Source organism: Pipistrellus kuhlii, unplaced genomic scaffold (genome assembly GCF_014108245.1).
Source record: "Pipistrellus kuhlii isolate mPipKuh1 unplaced genomic scaffold, mPipKuh1.p scaffold_m20_p_3, whole genome shotgun sequence".
In the NCBI taxonomy this organism is placed as follows: Eukaryota; Metazoa; Chordata; class Mammalia; order Chiroptera; family Vespertilionidae; genus Pipistrellus; species Pipistrellus kuhlii.
Window position 1 is genome coordinate 7,122,060 of NW_023425529.1, and position 19,881 is coordinate 7,141,940.

Consider the following 19,881-nt stretch of genomic DNA (forward strand, 5'->3'; position numbering starts at 1 on the left):
TGGACACATAAAATTTCTGGCCTGAAATGAGAGATAGTCTACAAAATAATTGGCCAATACTCTATAAAGCTTCTTTGTCATAAAGGCAAAGAAAGACTGAAGAACTGCTCCAGATTAAGAGAGTAAGGGGACATGACAATGGAAAGTAATGTATAATCCTGGATCAGAAAAAAAGATATTAGTGGGACAACTGACAAAATCTGAATAAGATCTATAGGATATAGTACTGTTATCAATGGAAACTATGCTATGGTTATTTCAGATGCTTACATTTGGGGAATCTATGTGAAAGATTATGAAAATTCTTTTATTTTATAACTATTTTGCATGTCTAAAATTATTTCAAAATAAAAAAGAAATAAAAATTTTTTAACTTCTATACAACCAAAATCTAAAATAAAAATATAAATAAATATATAATATAGCAAATAGACATGTAAAGATTGCATTTTCAATTATTAAAAACCATCCACTGTAGTGATGCACAAAATAGGTATCTCATCGGGGTCAATGAAGCAACCTTTAGAAAATTTAGAGTTTCAAAGCTCAAGATTTTTCTTATGCAAATTTAACAAGCTACATAATTTTAGTATAAATTTCATATGGTTTAAGAAAAATTAGGAGAATAATTTCTAAAAATTATACCTCTGCATAAACTATTTTTCATCACTCCCAAGTCATAATAAATCCCTACACTTTGGAACTTACATCTTTTATTTGTCATAATTACCTCATTTAATCATGCAGCATATATTTATGAGGCCTTCACTCTGAACAAGGCTCTGTGCTAGGAGCGTGGCTTACATTGATGAACCCAACAAGGTTCCTTCCCTCTGAAGTTTACAATTTAGAACAAATACAATCAAGTGAAACCAACAATGGTTAGCATGAAGGAGAAAGGGTCATGACATAGGAGGCAGTAAGTGCTATGAAAATACTTATTTATACTCGTTGGTTTAGTGTTTAGGTAACTGTTTATGTATCTGACATAAATGAAATCCACTTTAGGTCTTGGGCTGTGTGCTCCCAGTTGGCTGCAATTGCAGCTATGATGTTCTCTAATGACACCTAAAGAAAATGAGAAGCTTAAAAAGAGCTCCTCGTAAGCCAAAGTAATGGGTCTCTCAATTTTCTTTCATATTCTTGTCTCCACTGCCTGGCTGGATTCTTGGGTTAACTGTTAAACAAGCCAGAAAATTTGGACCATGTTTCTATTTAGGTGAGATACTAAATCAAATGCTTCTGTAGGTACTGATTCTGGAATGATACTGATATTATCCTGACAAGCTGCATTAATACTTCTCGGCCCGATAAGTGACTGATCCCCCCCAAAAAAAGAATATGACCTGCGGAAATGGAGCAGAACCAGAACACCACCAATGGGTATTAACTCTGACACAATACAGACTCCTCAGGTATCTTACCTCTCCTTCAGGAGTGTCTGAAGGACAGAGCATTCCCCACTGAGATGGTTGGAGTGAACGAGGACCGCTCACTTTTCTTGTTTTTTCAAACTGGGAAGAGATTCTTGTCATCATGCCTAGTGCAGATATATACGACAAGCGAGACAACACTTGAGTCACACCTTGACGGTCCATTTTAAATCTCTTTAGAGACCAATTTCCCTGTAGAGAGAAGACACAGAACCCCTGATTATTAATAAATTGTCTAATAATTCCCAGTTACTCTGAGAAGTTCATCGTAGGAACTACATGTTTACAAAATTAAAATAAAAATTAGCCAGGTCACTTGCTGGGGTTTTCTAGGAATTTAATGAATATTGCCTATCTATCAATCATCTCAGAATGCTTTGATGGATCAACCTTATCACATCAAAGCAGTTATTTTCTGAAGAACTAATTATATACCAAAAAAGTCAGTGCAACTAGAGATTTCCACTTGAGGCAATAAGCTAGTAAGAGAACAGTAGCAATTTCTACACATGTTGGAATGTGCCATTATTTAAATGTCTTCCAAAATTAGTCTTAGAGAAAAATATAGCAACAGAAAAATGACTCTAATAGCAGTTATCAGGGATAATGAAGAAACTATAGGCTTCTTAATTAAGGCTAAAACCTTCATATATGTTCATATTAAATATCATATCTCCTCTGTGGCTATCATGTCAATCTTAAAATAGATCCATATGAAATAAATCTTGAACATTAAACTTATTTTATCTTCTATGTGTTAAATATACTAAATAGTTATATTAACTGCACATATTAAATATTTTCAATGATAAAGATTAAGGTTAGAAACTGTTAACTTTTAAAGTCATTGATAACATGAATTAATGGTAGAAAATAGTATGCATACGAAAGCAAAATAAGCCCTAGCTGGTTTGGCTCAGTGGATAGAGCATCTGCCTGAGGACTGAAGGGTCCCAGTCAAGGGCACATGCCTGGGTTGTGGGCAGCCAATCAATGATTCTGATCACTGATGTTTCTCTCTCTCTTTCTCTCTTCCTCTTCCCTTCCTCTCTGAAATCAATAAAAATATGTATTTTTTAAAAAGTAAAATAAAATAATCCAATGATCTTTGATTCAAAAGAAAAAAGAATGACATCTGCCAAACAGTGGTTCTTCATTTTTCTTTGGAAATCTGATAAAATCTATGACTGTTTTCTTGAGAGAAGCACACACAGATCATGAACACAAAATTTTTCATTCAATTTCCAGGGAGTACTCATGGATCCTGGGTTAAATCTTCTCCTAGAAAAATTGCTAGGGTTTCAGAAGCAGATGAGGCACTTTGTTTGAATTAAAATATGTGACTTTAGTGTGCTCCATCACAAATTAAAATGTAATCTTCATTACAGTGAAAGTCTATTTCTTCAAAAACTTGAGTTTTTCATAACATGAAAAAGAGCTAAATTCTAAGAAACTATCATTACAAAGCAAATAAAGCAAATACATTTATCCCATAAGTTAATGTTTTTATTGCTTTTCCTGTTAACTCCTTTTATGCTTTGAATGAAAATGAACCTCATAAACTGACTGATGCCCAGAAAGTAAGTGTAAGTATTGTAAGTATTCTGCACAGACTGAAATAAGGCAGCAGCTTCTGGCAAAAGGGAAGTAGATGGGGAGTGAAGCCAAGATCTTCAGCAAGAGAATCTGGTCTAGCATTCTGCAGGAGTATTACAAAAGGGGCAGAGAGGAACAGACAGGGTCTAAAACTGCTCTTCTGATAAAATTCATTTGTTGAAAATATTCTACTAATGGCAACACAGAATTTTAGAAGCTGACTATCTTCTGGTTGCCTATAAGTTGGGGTACAACTGCAACAAGGCCTGCTACTGACTTTTCTAATAAGCAGTCATCTCTGGGAGATAATGCAGTATTACTTAAAGGCAAAAGAAACCCTGAAAATAATGGGAAAGCAAGGAAAAGTAATCATAACAGAAATGTGTTTAAATGGTCTCTGGAGGCTTCTCTTCAAATATCCAGGGATCTACTTTCAGGCAAACTTTGACCACAAGAGCTAAATGTGCCTAGATCCTCAGGTTTAGATGTAGCTGTCAGTGCAAGGGCTGCTCACATAGACTGCAAATTTCTAAAGTCAAGGACTGCGAATCTGCCACTAATTCTTCCATTAAGGGAATCAATGTGTACTATTATACTATTCTTTTGTTGAGGCAAAATCCTATCTATAAAACTAATTTTATGTCTGGCACACAAAAACGTAAACCAGACTTTATCAGATAGACCTATAGTTGTTACACTTTAAGAAAAGGAGCAAGAACCTATCTGATAACCCTTTATGAATAGCCAGAGGCTCTGAAACACAGCAGCTGCAGAGGCCTGAATTTATCTCTATGTGAGGAAGAACTGACAGCCCTTTGAGGAATATAGAACTACAATGAAATGAAACATTTTGTAATGTTATGGGCAAAGGCTGTCATTAATAAACCTATTTGTAATTTGCCCATTTTATTACAGAAAAAAATGGAAAATGTATACAGAAAAAGAATGACTATTAATGGTGAAACAAAGAATATACTTATTTTCTTATTGCCTCGTATAATACAAACTATAAATTGGCAATAAAAGTCAGATAGCAACAAAAATTCCTACTGATAACATTTATACTGTAGACTATCTTTCTAAGTAGAAAATTTGTGATTTGTAAACATCCTTTTGCATATATACTAGAGACCTGGTGCACGGATTTGTGCACTAGTGGGGTCCCTTGGCCTGGCCTGTGGGGACTGGGCTGAAACCAGCTCTCTGACATCCCCCGAGGGGTTCTGGATTACGAGTGATGCACCCCAGAATCGGGCTCCCTCCTCTCTGGTTCCAGGTGTGTCACCTGAGAAACACAGCTGCCAAATCACTGCAGCTCGGCAATTCCTGTGTTGATCGACTGCCCCCTGTGTTGATCGTCTGCCCCTGGTGGTCATTGTACATCATAGCTACTGATTGGGCGGTCGAACAGTCGCTTATACACATACACACACACACACACACACACACACACACACACACACTAAAGGCCCAGTGCACGAAATTTGTCCTGAGCCCCTCAGCCCAGACTGTACCCTCTCCAATCTGGGACCCCTTGGGTGATGTCTAACTGGGGATTGGGCCTATAAAACAAACCTGGACTGTTGGCTCCTAATCACCCACCTGCCTGCCTACCTGGTCACCCTTTACTGACCACCCCCCCATGGCCTGGTCACTCCCAATTTCCCCCCCACTGCTGGCCTGATTGCCCCTCACTGCCCACCCCTGCTAACCTGGTCACCCCTCATGACCCCCCTGCCAGCCTGGTGTTCAGTCTGTGGTCGTCCCTCACTAACACCCCTGATGGCCTGGTTGCCCCATGCAGCCTACTTGTTCAGTAGTTTGGTAGTACCTCACTAACCCTCCTGCTGGCCTGGTTGTAGGCAGCCATCTTGTGAGGGTCAATTTGCATATTACCTCTTTATTATATAGGAGATATATATATATATATATATATATATCTCCTATGTGTGTGTGTGTGTGTGTGTGTGTGTGTGTGTGTGAGTGTGTCCCCATGTAGATTCTTAAAGTATTTTAAATTTCCATTCTACTAAATAGATTTACAAAAACTCTAATGACTATCTGGCCTGAAGGCCATATAAAGCTCGAGAAATCATTTGGTCTGGCCCTGGCAATGCATTAGAGGTAAGTTAATTAAATGTTTGATCAGATATATATAGGAGGTTCATTTTAAATTGATAATTTTGTGTGGCCTGCAAGTGATGTTATGAATATCCAAATGGCCCTTGGCAGTAAAAAGGCTCCCCACCCTTGCAATGAATGATTGAAGACTTACAGTAGAAATGGCATTCACCATGCCATTGGTAATCTGGTCTTGACGCATGTGTTTGACTACATCAAACTGGGCTGCTCTTTGCTTAGGAATCACCTGGTCTGCAATCTTCTTCATTTCAGAATTAAATTTTTTGAACAAATCTTCAAAAAGAAGAGATAAAAGCTAAAAAAAAAAAAGTATATGGTGAACTTTCAAAATGCATTACTAGCTTTAATACATTTAATACATTTTAGGTTCTCATTAAACTGTTAAAAAAACAAAATGAAGAAACTGCTTCAAACTGAAAAAATATTTTAAAGTTCAACTTGATAAAGATGAACCTTTTAAAAAATATGTATTTTTATTGATTTCATAGAGGTAGGGAGAGGGACAGAGAGATATAAACATCAATGATGAGAGAGAATCATTGATTGGCTACCTCCTGCATGCCCCACACTGGAATTAAGCCCACAACTTGGACATGTTCCCTGACTGAGAATGGGAACCGTGAGCTTCTGGTTCATAGGTCAAGATGCTCAACCACTGAACCACACCAGCTGGGTGGTGGTATAATTTTTTAAAGTTGTATCATATAGACACATTTTTAAGTATTTACAAAACATGATTTGATATCTGAGATACTGAAATGATTTGATACCCTAAAGATTCAACCAAAAAACTTTTGGAACTGATAAGTAAATTTAATAATATAGCAGAATACAAAATAAATATCCAGAAATCAGTTGCATTTTTATACAACAATAATGAACTATCGGAAAGGGGAACTAAGAAAACAATCGCATTTACAATTGCATAAAAAACAACACACCTAGAAATAAGTTTAACCAAGGAGGTAAAAGACCTGTATTTAGAAAATTATGAGACACTGAAAAAAGAAATTGAAGAATATACAAATAAATGGAAGCACTTACCATGTTCATGGATAGGAAGAATATTGTTAAATTGTCCATACTACCCAAAACAATCTATAGATTCAACACAATTCTTATCAAAATACCAATGGTGTATTTCACAGAACTAGAACAAACAATCTAAGAATTTATATAGAAACACCAAAGATCCTAAGTAGCCACAGCAATCTTGAAGAAAGAAGAATAAAGTTGGAGGAATCATGCTACCCAATATCAAACTATACTACAAGACCACAGTAATCAAAAAAGCCTGGTTCTGGCATAAAAACAGACATACAGATGTATGGAACAGAGTAGAGAGCCCAGAAAACAACAACAACAACCAAGCTTAAAAGGCCAATTAATATTTGACAAAGAAGGTTAGGACATACAATAGGGTAAAGATAGTCTATTCAATAAATTGTGGTGGGAAAATTTAACAAATAATGTACAAAAACATAAAACTGGACCACCTTCTTATGCCATATACAAAAATAAACTCAAAATGGATTAAAGACTTAAATGTTAAACTCAATACCATAAAAATCTTAGAAGAAAACATAGGCAGTAAAATCTCAAACATTTCTCTTAGTAATATTTTTTCTGAAATATCTTCTTGAGCAAGGGGGGGAAAAAAGAAAAAAGAAACAAATGGGACTATCAATCTAAAAAACTTTTGCACATTAAAGTAAACCATCAACAAAATGAAAAGACAACCAACTGATTGGGAAAACATTGATATATGTGATAAGAGGTTAATATCTAAAATTTAAAAAGAACTCATACAACTCAACACCAAAAAGCCAATCAATCAATTGAAAAATGAGCAGAGGACCTGAATAGACCCTTTTCCAAAGAGGATATACAGATGGCTTATAGACATGAAAAGATGCTCAATATCACTAATCATCAGAGAAATACGAATTAAATCCACAATGAGATATCGCCTCACATCTGTGAGAGTGGCTATCATCAATAAATTAACAAAGTCCAGCCACAATGGTTCAGTGACCGAGTATTCACCTATAATATGAACAAGGTCACAGTTTGATTCCAGTTCAGAGCACATGGCCGGGTTGCAAGCTCAATCCCTAGTAGGGAGTGTGGAGGAGGCAGTTGATCAATGATTCTCTTTCATCATTGATGTTTCTCTCTCTCCCTTCCTCTCTGAATCAATTTTTAAAAATGCATTTAAAAAAAAGTAAATAAATCATCAAAGACTATTTAAGAGGATGTGTGGAAAAGAGAACCCTCATGTACTGTTGGTGGAAATGCAGATTGGGGAAGCCACCATGAAAAATAGTACAGAGGTTCCTCAAAAAATTAAAAGTGGAACCGCCTCATATACCACCTCATATATGTAGCCCTATGTTTGCTGCAGTGTTATTTACAACAGCCAAGCTATGGAAGCAACCCAAGTGTCCATCAGTAGGCAAGTGGATCAAAGAGCTGTAGCACATATATCCAATGGAATATTACTCGATCGTTCAAAGAACAAAATCTTAACCATTTGCAGCAGCATGGATGGACCTAGATGGTATTATGCTAAGTGAAATAAGTCAGTTAGAGAAAGATGATATGATTTTACCTACATGTGGAATATAAAGAACAATATAAAAGAACAAACAAAACAAAAATTTGACTTCTATTGATAACTGAGTCCCATGATGGATATATGTGAGCAAATTTTATTTGCTGTCTATTTTTACATATATTTTAAATTTTATACATGTTTAAAGATTTTTAATGAAAACTAATTCAGAAACTGACTTATAAATAAAGAGAGCAGACTGATGGTTACCAGAGGGAAGGAGGTGTTTAAGGGGTTGGATGAAATAGAAGGAATTGAGTTCAGATTGTTTATTTCTCATTGGTAGTTTTTTTTATTCATAATGAAAAATTCAAAGCCAATGAATCTTCTTTAGTCATTACTGAAGAAAGAATTTCCTAAGTAAAATGTGACATTATACTTTTCCCCCTTAAGTTCTATTTGAACCGACTTTGCAGATAGGAAAGCCAAGATTCTGGACTTGAATTTATCCTGTCAGAACAGTTCTAAAAAGAAAACTTCCTCCTCTCAAGAGCTTAATCCTTTCTTCCACTCAGATCCAGAAGTTTCACTCCTGGAAAGAAAGACTGTGAGAATGGAAGCAGGTGCAAAGGGGTGAAGGGAGGAAGAAACCCATTTCAGCAACTTCCTGAGGAAACTGGCAAAAGGAACTTGAATAAGCATTTTGAACAGAAGCAAACGGCCTTACCCTACAACACAACAGCGCAGCTCTATTTTAATTAGTCTCTTACACATAGACTTTTGTGTCTCAAATTATGACAAGGATTTTTTTAAATCCCAGCTGAATGTGTTGTAGCCCCTGATTCAAACACAAGGAAATGCTCCTGGTACTAAACAGGTAAAAAGTAAGAGCACACTCATCAGAACTACTGCATAATTAATATATGTCTCCACTCCTAATTTTCAATTTAAGAAAATGTTCTCCAGTTCACGGTGTGGTGAGACACTACCAGGCCAAATCACACAATAAGCCACATTATTTAGGTCAAGAGTAAAATGATGAAAAGGGATGGAATGCTGGTGATAATATTCAATACCTTTCGTGGCTAGTATGAGGCTTTTCAGTTTGCTTAAGACAGGAGGTACTGAAGAGCACATTACATTTAAGGAAAAAATGCTGACAGCTCATCAATTGATTTTCAATGAAAATCCTAAAAAAAATTAATAAAGAAGTTAAGCTGCTGAAACACAGTTTCACCAATTAGCTTAATGTCAGAGAATTCTAATTAGGTGTCTTGAGAATGCTATTTAGTGTTTAAGCTTTCCGAGTGCCAAATTCTCCTTTTCACATAAACTGGTTGCAAAATTAAAGACATTAGGCAGCCTTAATTACATTATCAGAACAGCTGGGATTAGGCAATCTCTGAAGTCAAGACGGCATTCTTTTGTCACAGGGTGGAAATCCCTGGCTTTCCAGGGTGCCGGATTTTGGGGCCGTTCCATATCTCACTCATACAAAGCAAGCTGCATTAGAAACAAAAAAATTGCAGACAAAGAAGAGAGTAATGCTCAGCAAATAATGAACACATTACGGAAAAAGAAAAGGTAGGTGAAAAGATTAAGCCTGAACTGGGGAGGTTTTGCTAACACCTTTACTGGCAGCTGGCCTGCCAGCCCTCAGGTGGCAGCAAGACTGAAGGAGAGCTCTGTGGACGCGTTTGGCCGGTGGATACAGCTGTTATCTGAAGCTAAAGCACACTTATCCTCCCTCATCCCATGGGGTGGGAAATTAGCAGCTATTGTTTTTACACATTTTAGCCAACACAATGCCTTTTATGTCTTTACATTGTTTGGAAAGTGATGTTTTCTTGCACATGGGGACCCTCATTTTAATTTTAATTTTAACTTTTAAGCAACAGGACAGTTTCTCCTCTACCCTCCCCTGACTCCATTCCTTATTCCTCTAAACAATCAACTTTTTTTTTTTTTTTTAATGAACTCATTTAACTACATGATTTTTTTTTTTTTCCAATTAAAAAACTAAAAATTAGGACTGATGGTGGTGGGGATACCCATAACCCCCGAACAGTCGCCACCTGAAGGTGGCCAAAACCCACCTGCTAGCATCAGCTATTAACCAAATAGAACCTCCCAAGTATTCAGACATTAACTTTTCCCCAAAACCTAAAATTGCTATTTTTTTATTTTAGTTTTAAATTTTTAGTTGTGGTAGTAACTGCTGGTTACCCTCTCAACTACCACCATCTGCCATGCAGAATACTGCCATAGCCTCCTAACTGTTCCACTCCTGGCCTGTTCATCTCCGAATCAGATCTCTCTAAACTGAAAATCAGGTTGCATTAAAACTCTCCAATGGTTTCCCACTGCATGTAAAACTAAATCCACCCTCTTCCATGACCTACAAGCTAGTTCTCCAATGTCATCTCTCACCACCTCCACACCCCATGCACTCCAGCCACAGTGATCCTCTCCCTCTTTCTCCAGCATCGGTAACATTCATAGATATACTGCTTTGGATATCTGTTTCCTATTAATGAGGACAAATTGTTTTAGCATAGAATTTCTTCTAAAATTGCAAAGCCTGACTTCAAACTTGCCTCTGACAAAGGACTCAAAAATGAGGCCCATAAAAATTAACATAAATTCACACATAGGCCTGAATGTCTGCAAGACAAGACTTTCTAACAGTACAACTTTAAAGTGATAGTTAATAACGGTATTTGTATACACATAAGATGTCTTTGACAGGATAGAGTAAAGAAAGGGAAAAGGGACTGTCACTGGAGAGCAAAACTAGGGAACTGGGTCATGGGTCAGGTGGGAAAGGAGGTAAGAAGTAGGAGATTTCTTTTCACTGTTAACTTCTTATAATTGTCTGCAACCCATTTAATGGTAATATGTTATTTTTAAAAGCATTTTTACTGTATACTGTGATTTTTATTTTAATATATTCTATTTGTTAACGCTTAATTTACTGTTCTATTTTTTAATCATAACATTATTTAAAAACTAAAAATACTTGTTTGAATTGGTAAGACAAATAACCAGGAGAATAGCAAAAAGAGTATCTTACTGCGATTAAAAGAACTAAATAGAATGTTTCAGCTGTTTGATGAAAAGAGACAGAACTCAGAGGTTTATAGCCAAGTTAACTGCCTTAAAGCAAACAATAAGCAGAACACTCTTCAGAGGAATAAGACAGAATCTAGAGACTCTACAACTCATCATCCATAATACTCATTAGGATGCAATTGAAGACTATTAGATATATGAAGAAACAGAAAAATATGACCCATACTCAAGGGAAAGCTAATCAAGAGACTGATCATAGATGACAGAGACATTGGAATTAGCAAGCCAGGATTCTAAAGTAGCTATAAAATTCAAGGATATAAATGAAAATATGATTGCAATGGATGAACGAAGAGGTCTCAATAGAAAAACAGAAGCTTTATAAAAATACCTAAATGAAAATTGTAGAAGTAAAAAATAATAATTATCTAAACTGGACAATTATTTAACAAGATATTAGAGAAGACATGAGAAATAAGTAAACCTGAAAGTAGATCAATAGAAATTATCCAATCAGAAGAACAAAATTGAAAAGAAAAATTAACAGTGCCTCAATATCCAAGTGTCTAACAATATAATTTGAATCAGAAGAAAAACTAGTAAAAAAAAAAAGATAGCATAAGATATGAAACCTAAAAATTTCTCAAATTTGCTGAAAGACATAAATTTACAGATTTAAGAACTTAGCTAACTCTACACAGTACATCCACATGAAGGCAATTCTTTAAAACCAAAGATAAATAAAAAATATCAAAAGCAGCCAACTCTATTTTCTGGCATAGTCTAGCTATTTGATTTAAAGGCAATTTCTGATTAAAGTGCTTAAACATGAAGGGTTTTTTTTGTGTTTTTTTTTTTTAATATGTTTTCATTGATTTCAGAGAGGTAGGAAGAAGGAGAGAGAAATAAAACATCAATGATAAGTGAGAATCATCAATGAGCTGTGCCCTGCCCAGGCATCAAACAGTGAGCTCCTGGTTCATAGGTCAATGAACCACACCAGGTTGGCTGAAACATGAAGTTTTGAAGACTTTTAGATACTATCTAGTTGAAAGGGGTACATGCTCTCAGAATAAAATAAAATTTATCAGCTAAGACTTAAAATGAGATTAGAGACATTCTCACTAACCCACTTCTACTATGCCATCGAAAGTTAGGAAATTGTTTACTTGTTTACTGTCCATCTCTCTCAATAACTAAGGACTAAGAGAAAAGGGAACTTTGTCTTATTCCTTCCATATTCCCAATTCCTAGGACTATGAATGGCTTATGGCAGCTGAACAATAATAAATATTACTGCTCTAACCGGTGTGGCTCTGCAGGTTCGATCCCCGGTAAAGGCATGTGCAGAGGGCAACTGATCGATCCTCTTTCCCCTCTCTAAAGTCAGTGAGCAGGTCCTCAAGTGAAGATTTAAATAAATAAAAAAACAAATAAATAAATATTACTTTAAGTTATACTTCACTTCCTACATTGCACAGAATGAGGGCAAACATCTCAACAAAAGATACAAGTAATACTAGAGACCCAGTGCACGAAATTCGTGCATGAGGGGTGGGGGGGTGGGGGGAGGGTTGGTGTGTGTCCCTCAGCCCAGCCTATACCCTCTCTGACCTGGGACCCCTCTCACAATCCAGGACTGCTGGCTCCCAACTACTCTCCTGCCTGCCTGCCTGATTGCCTCTAATCGCTTCTGCCTGCCAGCCTGATCACCCCCTAAACACTCCTCTGCCAGCCTGACTGATGCCTAACCGCTTCCCTGCTGGCCCGATTACCCCTGACTGTCCTCCCCTGCAGGCCTGGTCACCCCCAACTGCCCTCCCTTACAGGCCTGGTCCCTCCCAATGATCCTCCCCTGCTGGCCTGATTGCCCACAACTGCCCTCCGCTGTCAGCCATCTTGTGTCCATATGGGGGTGGCCACCTTTGACCACATGGGGACAGCCATCTTGTGTGTTGGAATAATGGTCAATTTGCATATTACCTCTTTATTATATAGGAGGATACCAGTAACATATTTAAAGAAGATAGTTTTCATAATTAAATAAATTCTTAAGAGATAGCAAGTCATATGTGAAATGTTTATATATGAATGTACAATATATTTCATTCAACTATCTCTTCCTCTTATTTAAAATTAATACCAAATTAATTTTTATTAAATAAAATAAGATTTATGACATAAAATAATTAAATTACCTGTCCTGCCAACTCCAATCGCTTGTTACCATAATAGTCTCTGTCATCAACTTTATTATCTCCTTGGGCCAGAATTACTCTTCTTACCATCACTGCAGTATAGATACATTTGGCTCGGAAATTGAATTCTTTAACCTGTAATTCAGAAATTAGAGAAAAAATTTTGAGACAATGTATATTACAATTTAAGATGCCTCAAGAAAAGGACCAATGTTATAATATTTAAATAAGAAAAAAATGAATTATGATTCTTGCTATTCAAAGAAATTCAACTAGTCTATAAACTTTCTGAGAGCTGAGATGATGACCTTTCATGTTTGTACTCAGTACTTATGATAGTTTTCCTTCAGAGATGACCACTATCAACTCCTTCCCTTTCTATAATATTTCATGTCACTCATTAGGGGTAGAATCCATCATCTCCCTGTGTTGGTCTGTAAACTAGCAGTTTCTACCTCCTCTTAGAATCCTGAGGTACCACATGAGAAGTCCAGGACACTCTGTTGGGAAAAAGGGGGTTACTTGGAAAAGCTCTGAGGAGTAAGAAATATGAGTGAAGACATGTGAGATGTCCAGCCCATTTGTTTTCAATAACTCCAGCCTCAGCTGCTATCTGACTGCAACTTTATGAGACGCACAATGAGAAAGCCCTTCTCCCACTGTTGAGCCCAAACCTCCATAGAATCATGAGCGATAGCAATAAGCAGTTATGTTGAGCCATTAAGTTTGGAAAATGTTTGTTATGCAACAATAGATAACAGGAATAGTCCTAAAACATCATCTGGCACTCAATTATCATTGGATTAATGAATCCACCACAAATATTCTATTCAATCTTTTCTAGTACAAACCCTGAAACCCTTATGAATAAATATGGCTCCATCAGTAAGTTAAATCATACTTGGTTAAGTAATTGTACTGGTTTGTCTAGATTAAGACAAAAATCTTAGGAAACTGGGTAAATCCTTTTTCTAGATGCAAAGGTACTCACTGGTACGTGGGTCAGGATGGTAGAAGCCAGGAGCTCTCTTGCTTCCTCTATTTTGGTTTTCTTGGGTCCACCTCCCCACATCCTTTGCCTTCTTACTTTGTTCCCTATATATTTTAATGCCTATAAAAAAACAGAAGACAGTATAATAATGTTTAATGATATCATCGAAGACAATTTATGAAGCACCTACCCAAAGGTAACACTATAAGCAAAAAGACAAGGGTCCTAGTTATAGAAAAAGTACCCAGCTGGTGTGGCTCAGAGGGTGAGCATTGACTTATAAACCAGGAGGTCATGGTTTGATTCCCGGTCAGGGTCAGGGCACATGCTTGGGTTGAGGGCTCAATCCCTAGTGGGGGTTGTGCAGGAGGCAGCTGATCAGTGATTCTCTCTCATCACTGATGTATGTCTCTCGCCTACTAAATGTTGCATCATCTTTTTCTTTGATTCCTAATGACAAGTACAGTGCCTGAACTCCTCTGTGGTAAGATTTGGGCATCAAACCTAGGATCTTCCCTATTAAAAGGCCATTAGGATTTAAGATAAACTAAGACCCTGTAAAAATGTGTAGCAATAACCTAGCAGTAAGTAGTAACTAAGTAATTGATTAGCTCAGCAGTGTGGATGGGTGGGGGGTGCGAGTGGTCCAGGAACAGATAGGCAGTTGGGTTTTCCCTAAACTGAACTATCTTCATTAAATTTTGCTCTTCCAGTTCCCTTGGGGAAAAAACTAAGGATTCTTCACTTTTTGAGGAAGAAACAAATAACACTGGGGCACCTGGTACTACTTCTAATGTAGCAGAAAGTCACCTTTTCCCTAAATATCCAATAACATGACCAGGGTTTCACAGTGTGAGGGTAAGAGCCCTGTCTAATTTACAAATAGGCTAAGATGCATCAAATCTTCCCCAAAAGGGAATAAGTCATTTCTTCTCTATGTACCAGACCCCTTGGCAAGAATGATGTAAAATGTACATAACCTATATAGAGCAAAAAGGCTTTGTGAGCAGAAGAAAAAGGAGATGAGACTAAAAGGAAGGCATTAAAAACAAAACACTGGTTTTAAGCAACCCACGAAAATGCCATGTTGTCAAAAACTCTATTACATAAATAAAGAGTACTTGCTACATTTTCATCTAGAATAACAATATATTAGGTCTAGTAATAATTAATGTCGTTTTCTAATACTTTTTTAAATCGAATTTATTTAAACAATACAACAAAATTTAATCAACAATATAGTTGCCGTTGTTTTCTACTACTTGTGCCCAACGCTCAGGAAGCATTTTAATACCTCTGTTGTAAAATTCTTGTGATTTTGATGCAAAAAATTCAGTCAATGCATTTTTGAGGCATTCTTCATTATTAAATTTTTTTCCAAGAAGAAAGTTTTGCAAAGAACAAAACAAATGGTAATCGGAAGGGGCAATATCAGGAGAATATGCAGGTTGAGGGAGAACTTCCCATTCCAACTGGCGCAGTTTTTCAGCAGTGATTCTTGCAGTATGCGGTCGTGCGTTATCGTGGTGAAGAATTACGCCCTTCCGATTAATCAGCGCTGGTTCTTTTTCTCTTAAAGCTTGGGCTAACCTTTCCAATTGGGCACTATACACTGCACTTGTAATGGTTTGATGGTAAAAGTTCATAATGAAGAATTCCTTTAAAATTCCACCAAACATACAACATCACTTTTTTCGCATGCAAGTCAGGTTTTGGCGTGGGCTGCAGAGCCTCATTTTTGTCCAACCATTGAGGCCGCCTTTTCAAATTAACATACAGCACCCATTCTTCATCTCCGGTAACAATTTGCTCTAAAAACGGCAAACGGTTTTGACGAGAGAGGAGCGAACTGCAAATTGTGACTCTTTGATTACGGTTGTTGTCGGTCAACTCATGAGGAACCCATTTTCCAAACTTTTGGACTTTGCCAAGTGCACGCAATTGATTGGAAATTGTTTTTTGTGAACAATTTAAAGTTGTCGCAAGCTCTTGTTGGGTAATTTGAGGATTTTGCACCAAAAGAGCTTGAAGAGCTTCTTGATCAAAATTGGACACACGGCCTCGACCACTCTTGTCATCTAACGAAAAATTTCCCTCGCCAAATTTCTCAAACCAACGCTGGCATTTTCTGGCGCTAACTGCATCTTGACCAAGAGCACTACAGATGTTTTTTGCAGCCTCACTTGCTTTTCTTCCTAATTGGAACTCGTAAAGCATGCAGTGCCGAATATGCTCTTCATCCGCCATCTTCTTAGTCCTAGTTTTGCAACAAAAACCAAACCAAACACAAACTTTTTCAAGCAAAACTTGTTAATTGCACTTCACACGTTCTGTAGATACCACGTGTTTGAAGGTTATGTCAATACAAGTCAACGCCAAGCAAGATTTTAAACGAATGTTTAAAAACGACATTAATTATTACTATACCCGATATTAATGTGTAATATATGTTCGATTTAAGCATTTTGGGTTACTTATATATCTCTACAACCTTTTATTATAATAGTAGCAAATAATTAAGCTATGTCTTATTCCAGCATAGAGTACAAGCCATCTCAAATTTAAACTTCTTGCTTGTTTTTCTGTTAGAAACATTTGTGTTTTTTGTTAACTAACTGTATATTCCTCTCATCTTTTTCTTCCTTTTTACTGAATTTATTGGGGGAGAAGTTGGATAATAAAATTATACAGGTTTCGGGTATACAAGTCTATAATACATCATCTGCAACTTCTCTAATTCAGTTAGCTAAAATTTGCTGTCAATACCTATTTAAGAGAAATAAATGAGTAATTTTCCAACCCACTGTTAGCCCCTGCTCAAACAGCTTTATGATGCTAGGATTATGTGACCACCAATGATGTGTGTAATAAAATGAGTAATAGATCTCATTGAATCCACTGGAGTTTCATTAAGGCATATTGTTCTTCCTGAGCATTACACAGCTTTAAAGGATAGAGTGTATCTCCTCACACTGAACCTGTCCCTGAGTATTTCTTAACATTTTCCTCTTCATGTTCTAGGAACCCTTGGATAATATAATTTCAGTTGGTTACAAAGACTCATGTTCACTAAATATTTCATTTACAGTAAAGACCCAAAATAGAATCTCTTAAATCCCAACCTCTTTTCCTGCCCAATAACTAGAGTCAACTATTAGTTAACTGCAGAAAACGAGGAAGGTGGTGATGAGAATAATCCCTATTGATTTGTGCTTTGAAATTACATGTACTTACAGATGGCGGTAACCTCCTAAATGTTAGACTCAGCCTTTGAAAATATCAAGTTGCGTTTGATTTTTCAGAGCACACACTAACTGATATAAGTGGGAAAATGCTATCTCTACAAGCATCCTAGGTGACAAGAAAAAAGCAGCCTAGAATCTATCTCTTGTTTATAGACAAAATAGACAACTTACATATGGATCAATAAAAACTGGGGTATCATTAGGACAAATTGCTCTTCCAGGGCATTACACAGCTCTAAAAGATAAGAATGTACCTCCTCAAACTGCACCAGTTCCTGAGTATTAACTCACTTTGTGTTAGCTCACTGATACGTGCTTCTACAGCAGGGAATTCCCACCTTGCAGGATGGCTCCCAGGGATGTCACCATTGATTTCCACTTAGCAAAGCACTTTACAAATGTTGGGCTAAGAATTCTAAGTATGGCTGTTATATATCTATTGATATCTATCTATCTATCTATCTATCTATCTATCTATCTATCTATCTATCTATCTCCCTATCTTTATCTTTGTGTCTTGTCCTAAAATCCCCAGGTTCCAACAATGACTGCCTCAGCAGGTCAGTGAAGACTCTGTAGTTGTAAAGGAGTCTCTGATCAGGTCTGGTCCTGCTGATATCACTGGGAATTCAGGAAAAGGGATAGAAATCACATAATATCTAGATGTCAAAAGCAATTAGAAGTAGGGAGTACAAATGGATAAGAAATGAAAAGAAAAAAAAAGCCTTCTACACTAGAGTTGCTATGGTTTTATAAGATATAACTCAGGCAATTAGGGGGGAAAAGAGAGTAGTTCCTATCATATCAGAATGAACGCCTCTTGGCCACATATCACCCCTTCTAAGTTAGGCACCAGAGGTTGATGATTTGTCTAGGCCCATGGTCGGCAAACTGCGGCTTGCGAACCACATGCGGCTCTTTGGCCCCTTGAGTGTGGCTCTTCCCCAAAATACCTCAGCCTGGGCGCGTCTATATTGAAGTGGCATTAGAAGAAGTTTAAAAAATTTGGCTCTCAAAAGAAATTTCAATCGTTGTACTGTTGATATTTGGCTCTGTTGACTAATGAGTTTGCCAACTACTGGTCTAAGCCCACCTCTTCCTCCAATCCCTAAATAAATAAGTCAGAGATGCTTCTATATTACTCCTTCCATCTCCCCAACACCCCTCTCAAACCTACGCCCCCAAAGTCACTGCATCTCATGCTTTATCAATGAGCCGCATTAAATCTCCAATTCCCTTTCATAGCAAAGGACAACATGAAAAGACACACCTGCATCTGTGTGAAAATCTGAGCTTTCTGGCATTCTTCCAAACTGGGCCCAAATGCAGCCATCACATGCTCCTCAGTTCCAATCATCTGCACAATTTCTTGGTCACTCTCAACGCCCATGGCCTAGGAAGGAAAGAAAGGAGAGAAAGAGTGTTGGCTTTGTGTTAACTCACTGACATTTGCTTATGCTAATTTGGCATTGTTTGTGGGTATTACTTCTAAGCAAAAGCGAGCTATTTCCTCAGAAATGGTGCCATCTGGCATTGGCAGCCAAAGCCCAAGCTGCAGAAGAACCTGAAACAGAAATTTTGATTAGGAAGAGGAAAACAAACATTCTCAAGCACTTTTTGCATGTGTACTATCTTCTAAAATTTATAAATATTCTATGAGTTTCATTGTGAAAAAAGGAGGCGAAGAGATACAGTGGAGACACTGGTCACAATTACAAAGGCAAACAAAAAAAAGAAAAATTAAAAACAAACAAACAAACAAACAAAAAGTAAATCAGGAAATGTGCAATGCTGAAAATAAACAGAATCCCAAATAGCTTTGTTAAAAGAATGATATTTCTGAAAAGTGTCAAAATTCACATTCAGGCTAAAAACATTTTTCCTAAGGGATGTTTTACTTCACTCTTCCAGATACCAAGCTATACTTTATGCAGGTTTTAAAAGTGATCGTTTAAGAACTAAGAACACACTTAACAGGTTTAAGAAATCCACTTATCTTAAGTGCTTCAAGGTGGCAGCGACAATGTAGGTCTTTGTAGATTCCATATGGTGAGAAGGCTCACTCCTTCACACACTTGCCTGGAATTCTGCCATATCAAGAAATACAGCATAATTGCACTAACCTTCCCTTTGGCAGAAAAATAATCTGCTTCTTAGAAGTTAGGGGGAAAAGTTATGTTTGCATTAAAATTCTTCTTTAGCTATGTAGTGAAACAGAACCAGAGGTAATTGTCTCTTTAGGCTTTGATCCTGTTTCTAGGTTCTTCCTGAGAGAGAGGTTAAGTTAAATCCCAAGTTCCAATGCAGACCTTCAAGAACATTACCCTGAATACAATGGAAAGGGCACCTTCCTGAGGTGTCCATCCTAACGTAATGTCAACAAACCTAACCACCGCTGTCATGTCACCTCTTTTGCCTGTTTTCTCATTTCTGTAACAAGAGGGCACAACTAAGGCCCATTCAGCTCAAAATTCTACAATTCTACAATTGAATTTTAGTATGTAGTCTGTGAATCTGACATGGATACTTCAGGATCAGAGGTAATCTTACCGAAAATTTTGAAGTTTTTGCAGGGAGCTACATTTATGCTTATGTACCTTTCAGGCCAACTGCATGGTTTCAAAAAAAATTCACCAATTCTTTGACGCTC

The 19,881-nt window shown here is 37.0% G+C and overlaps 1 protein-coding gene across 9 annotated transcripts in view; it reads right to left on the reverse strand.

Moving 5' to 3' along the window:
- Positions 1-19,881, reverse strand: part of POLR3B (RNA polymerase III subunit B) — a 94,221-nt gene that overhangs the window by 51,160 nt on the left and 23,180 nt on the right. For 7 of the 9 annotated variants that reach the window (XR_004990884.2, XM_036454837.2, XM_036454833.2 and 4 more), the window contains 6 exons: positions 18,718-18,795; positions 18,502-18,624; positions 13,987-14,106; positions 12,996-13,130; positions 5,305-5,466; positions 1,425-1,625 (listed from right to left, as the gene is read on the reverse strand). Coding sequence is in view for 8 of the 9 variants with exons in the window: in XM_036454837.2 (XP_036310730.1) it covers positions 1,425-1,625; positions 5,305-5,466; positions 12,996-13,130; positions 13,987-14,106; positions 18,502-18,624; positions 18,718-18,795 (819 nt within the window). In the remaining variant the exon portion in view is untranslated. The remainder of the gene's footprint in view (positions 1-1,424; positions 1,626-5,304; positions 5,467-12,995; positions 13,131-13,986; positions 14,107-18,501; positions 18,625-18,717; positions 18,796-19,881) is intronic. The other 2 variants (XM_036454838.2, XM_036454836.2) reach the window with 2 other exon arrangements.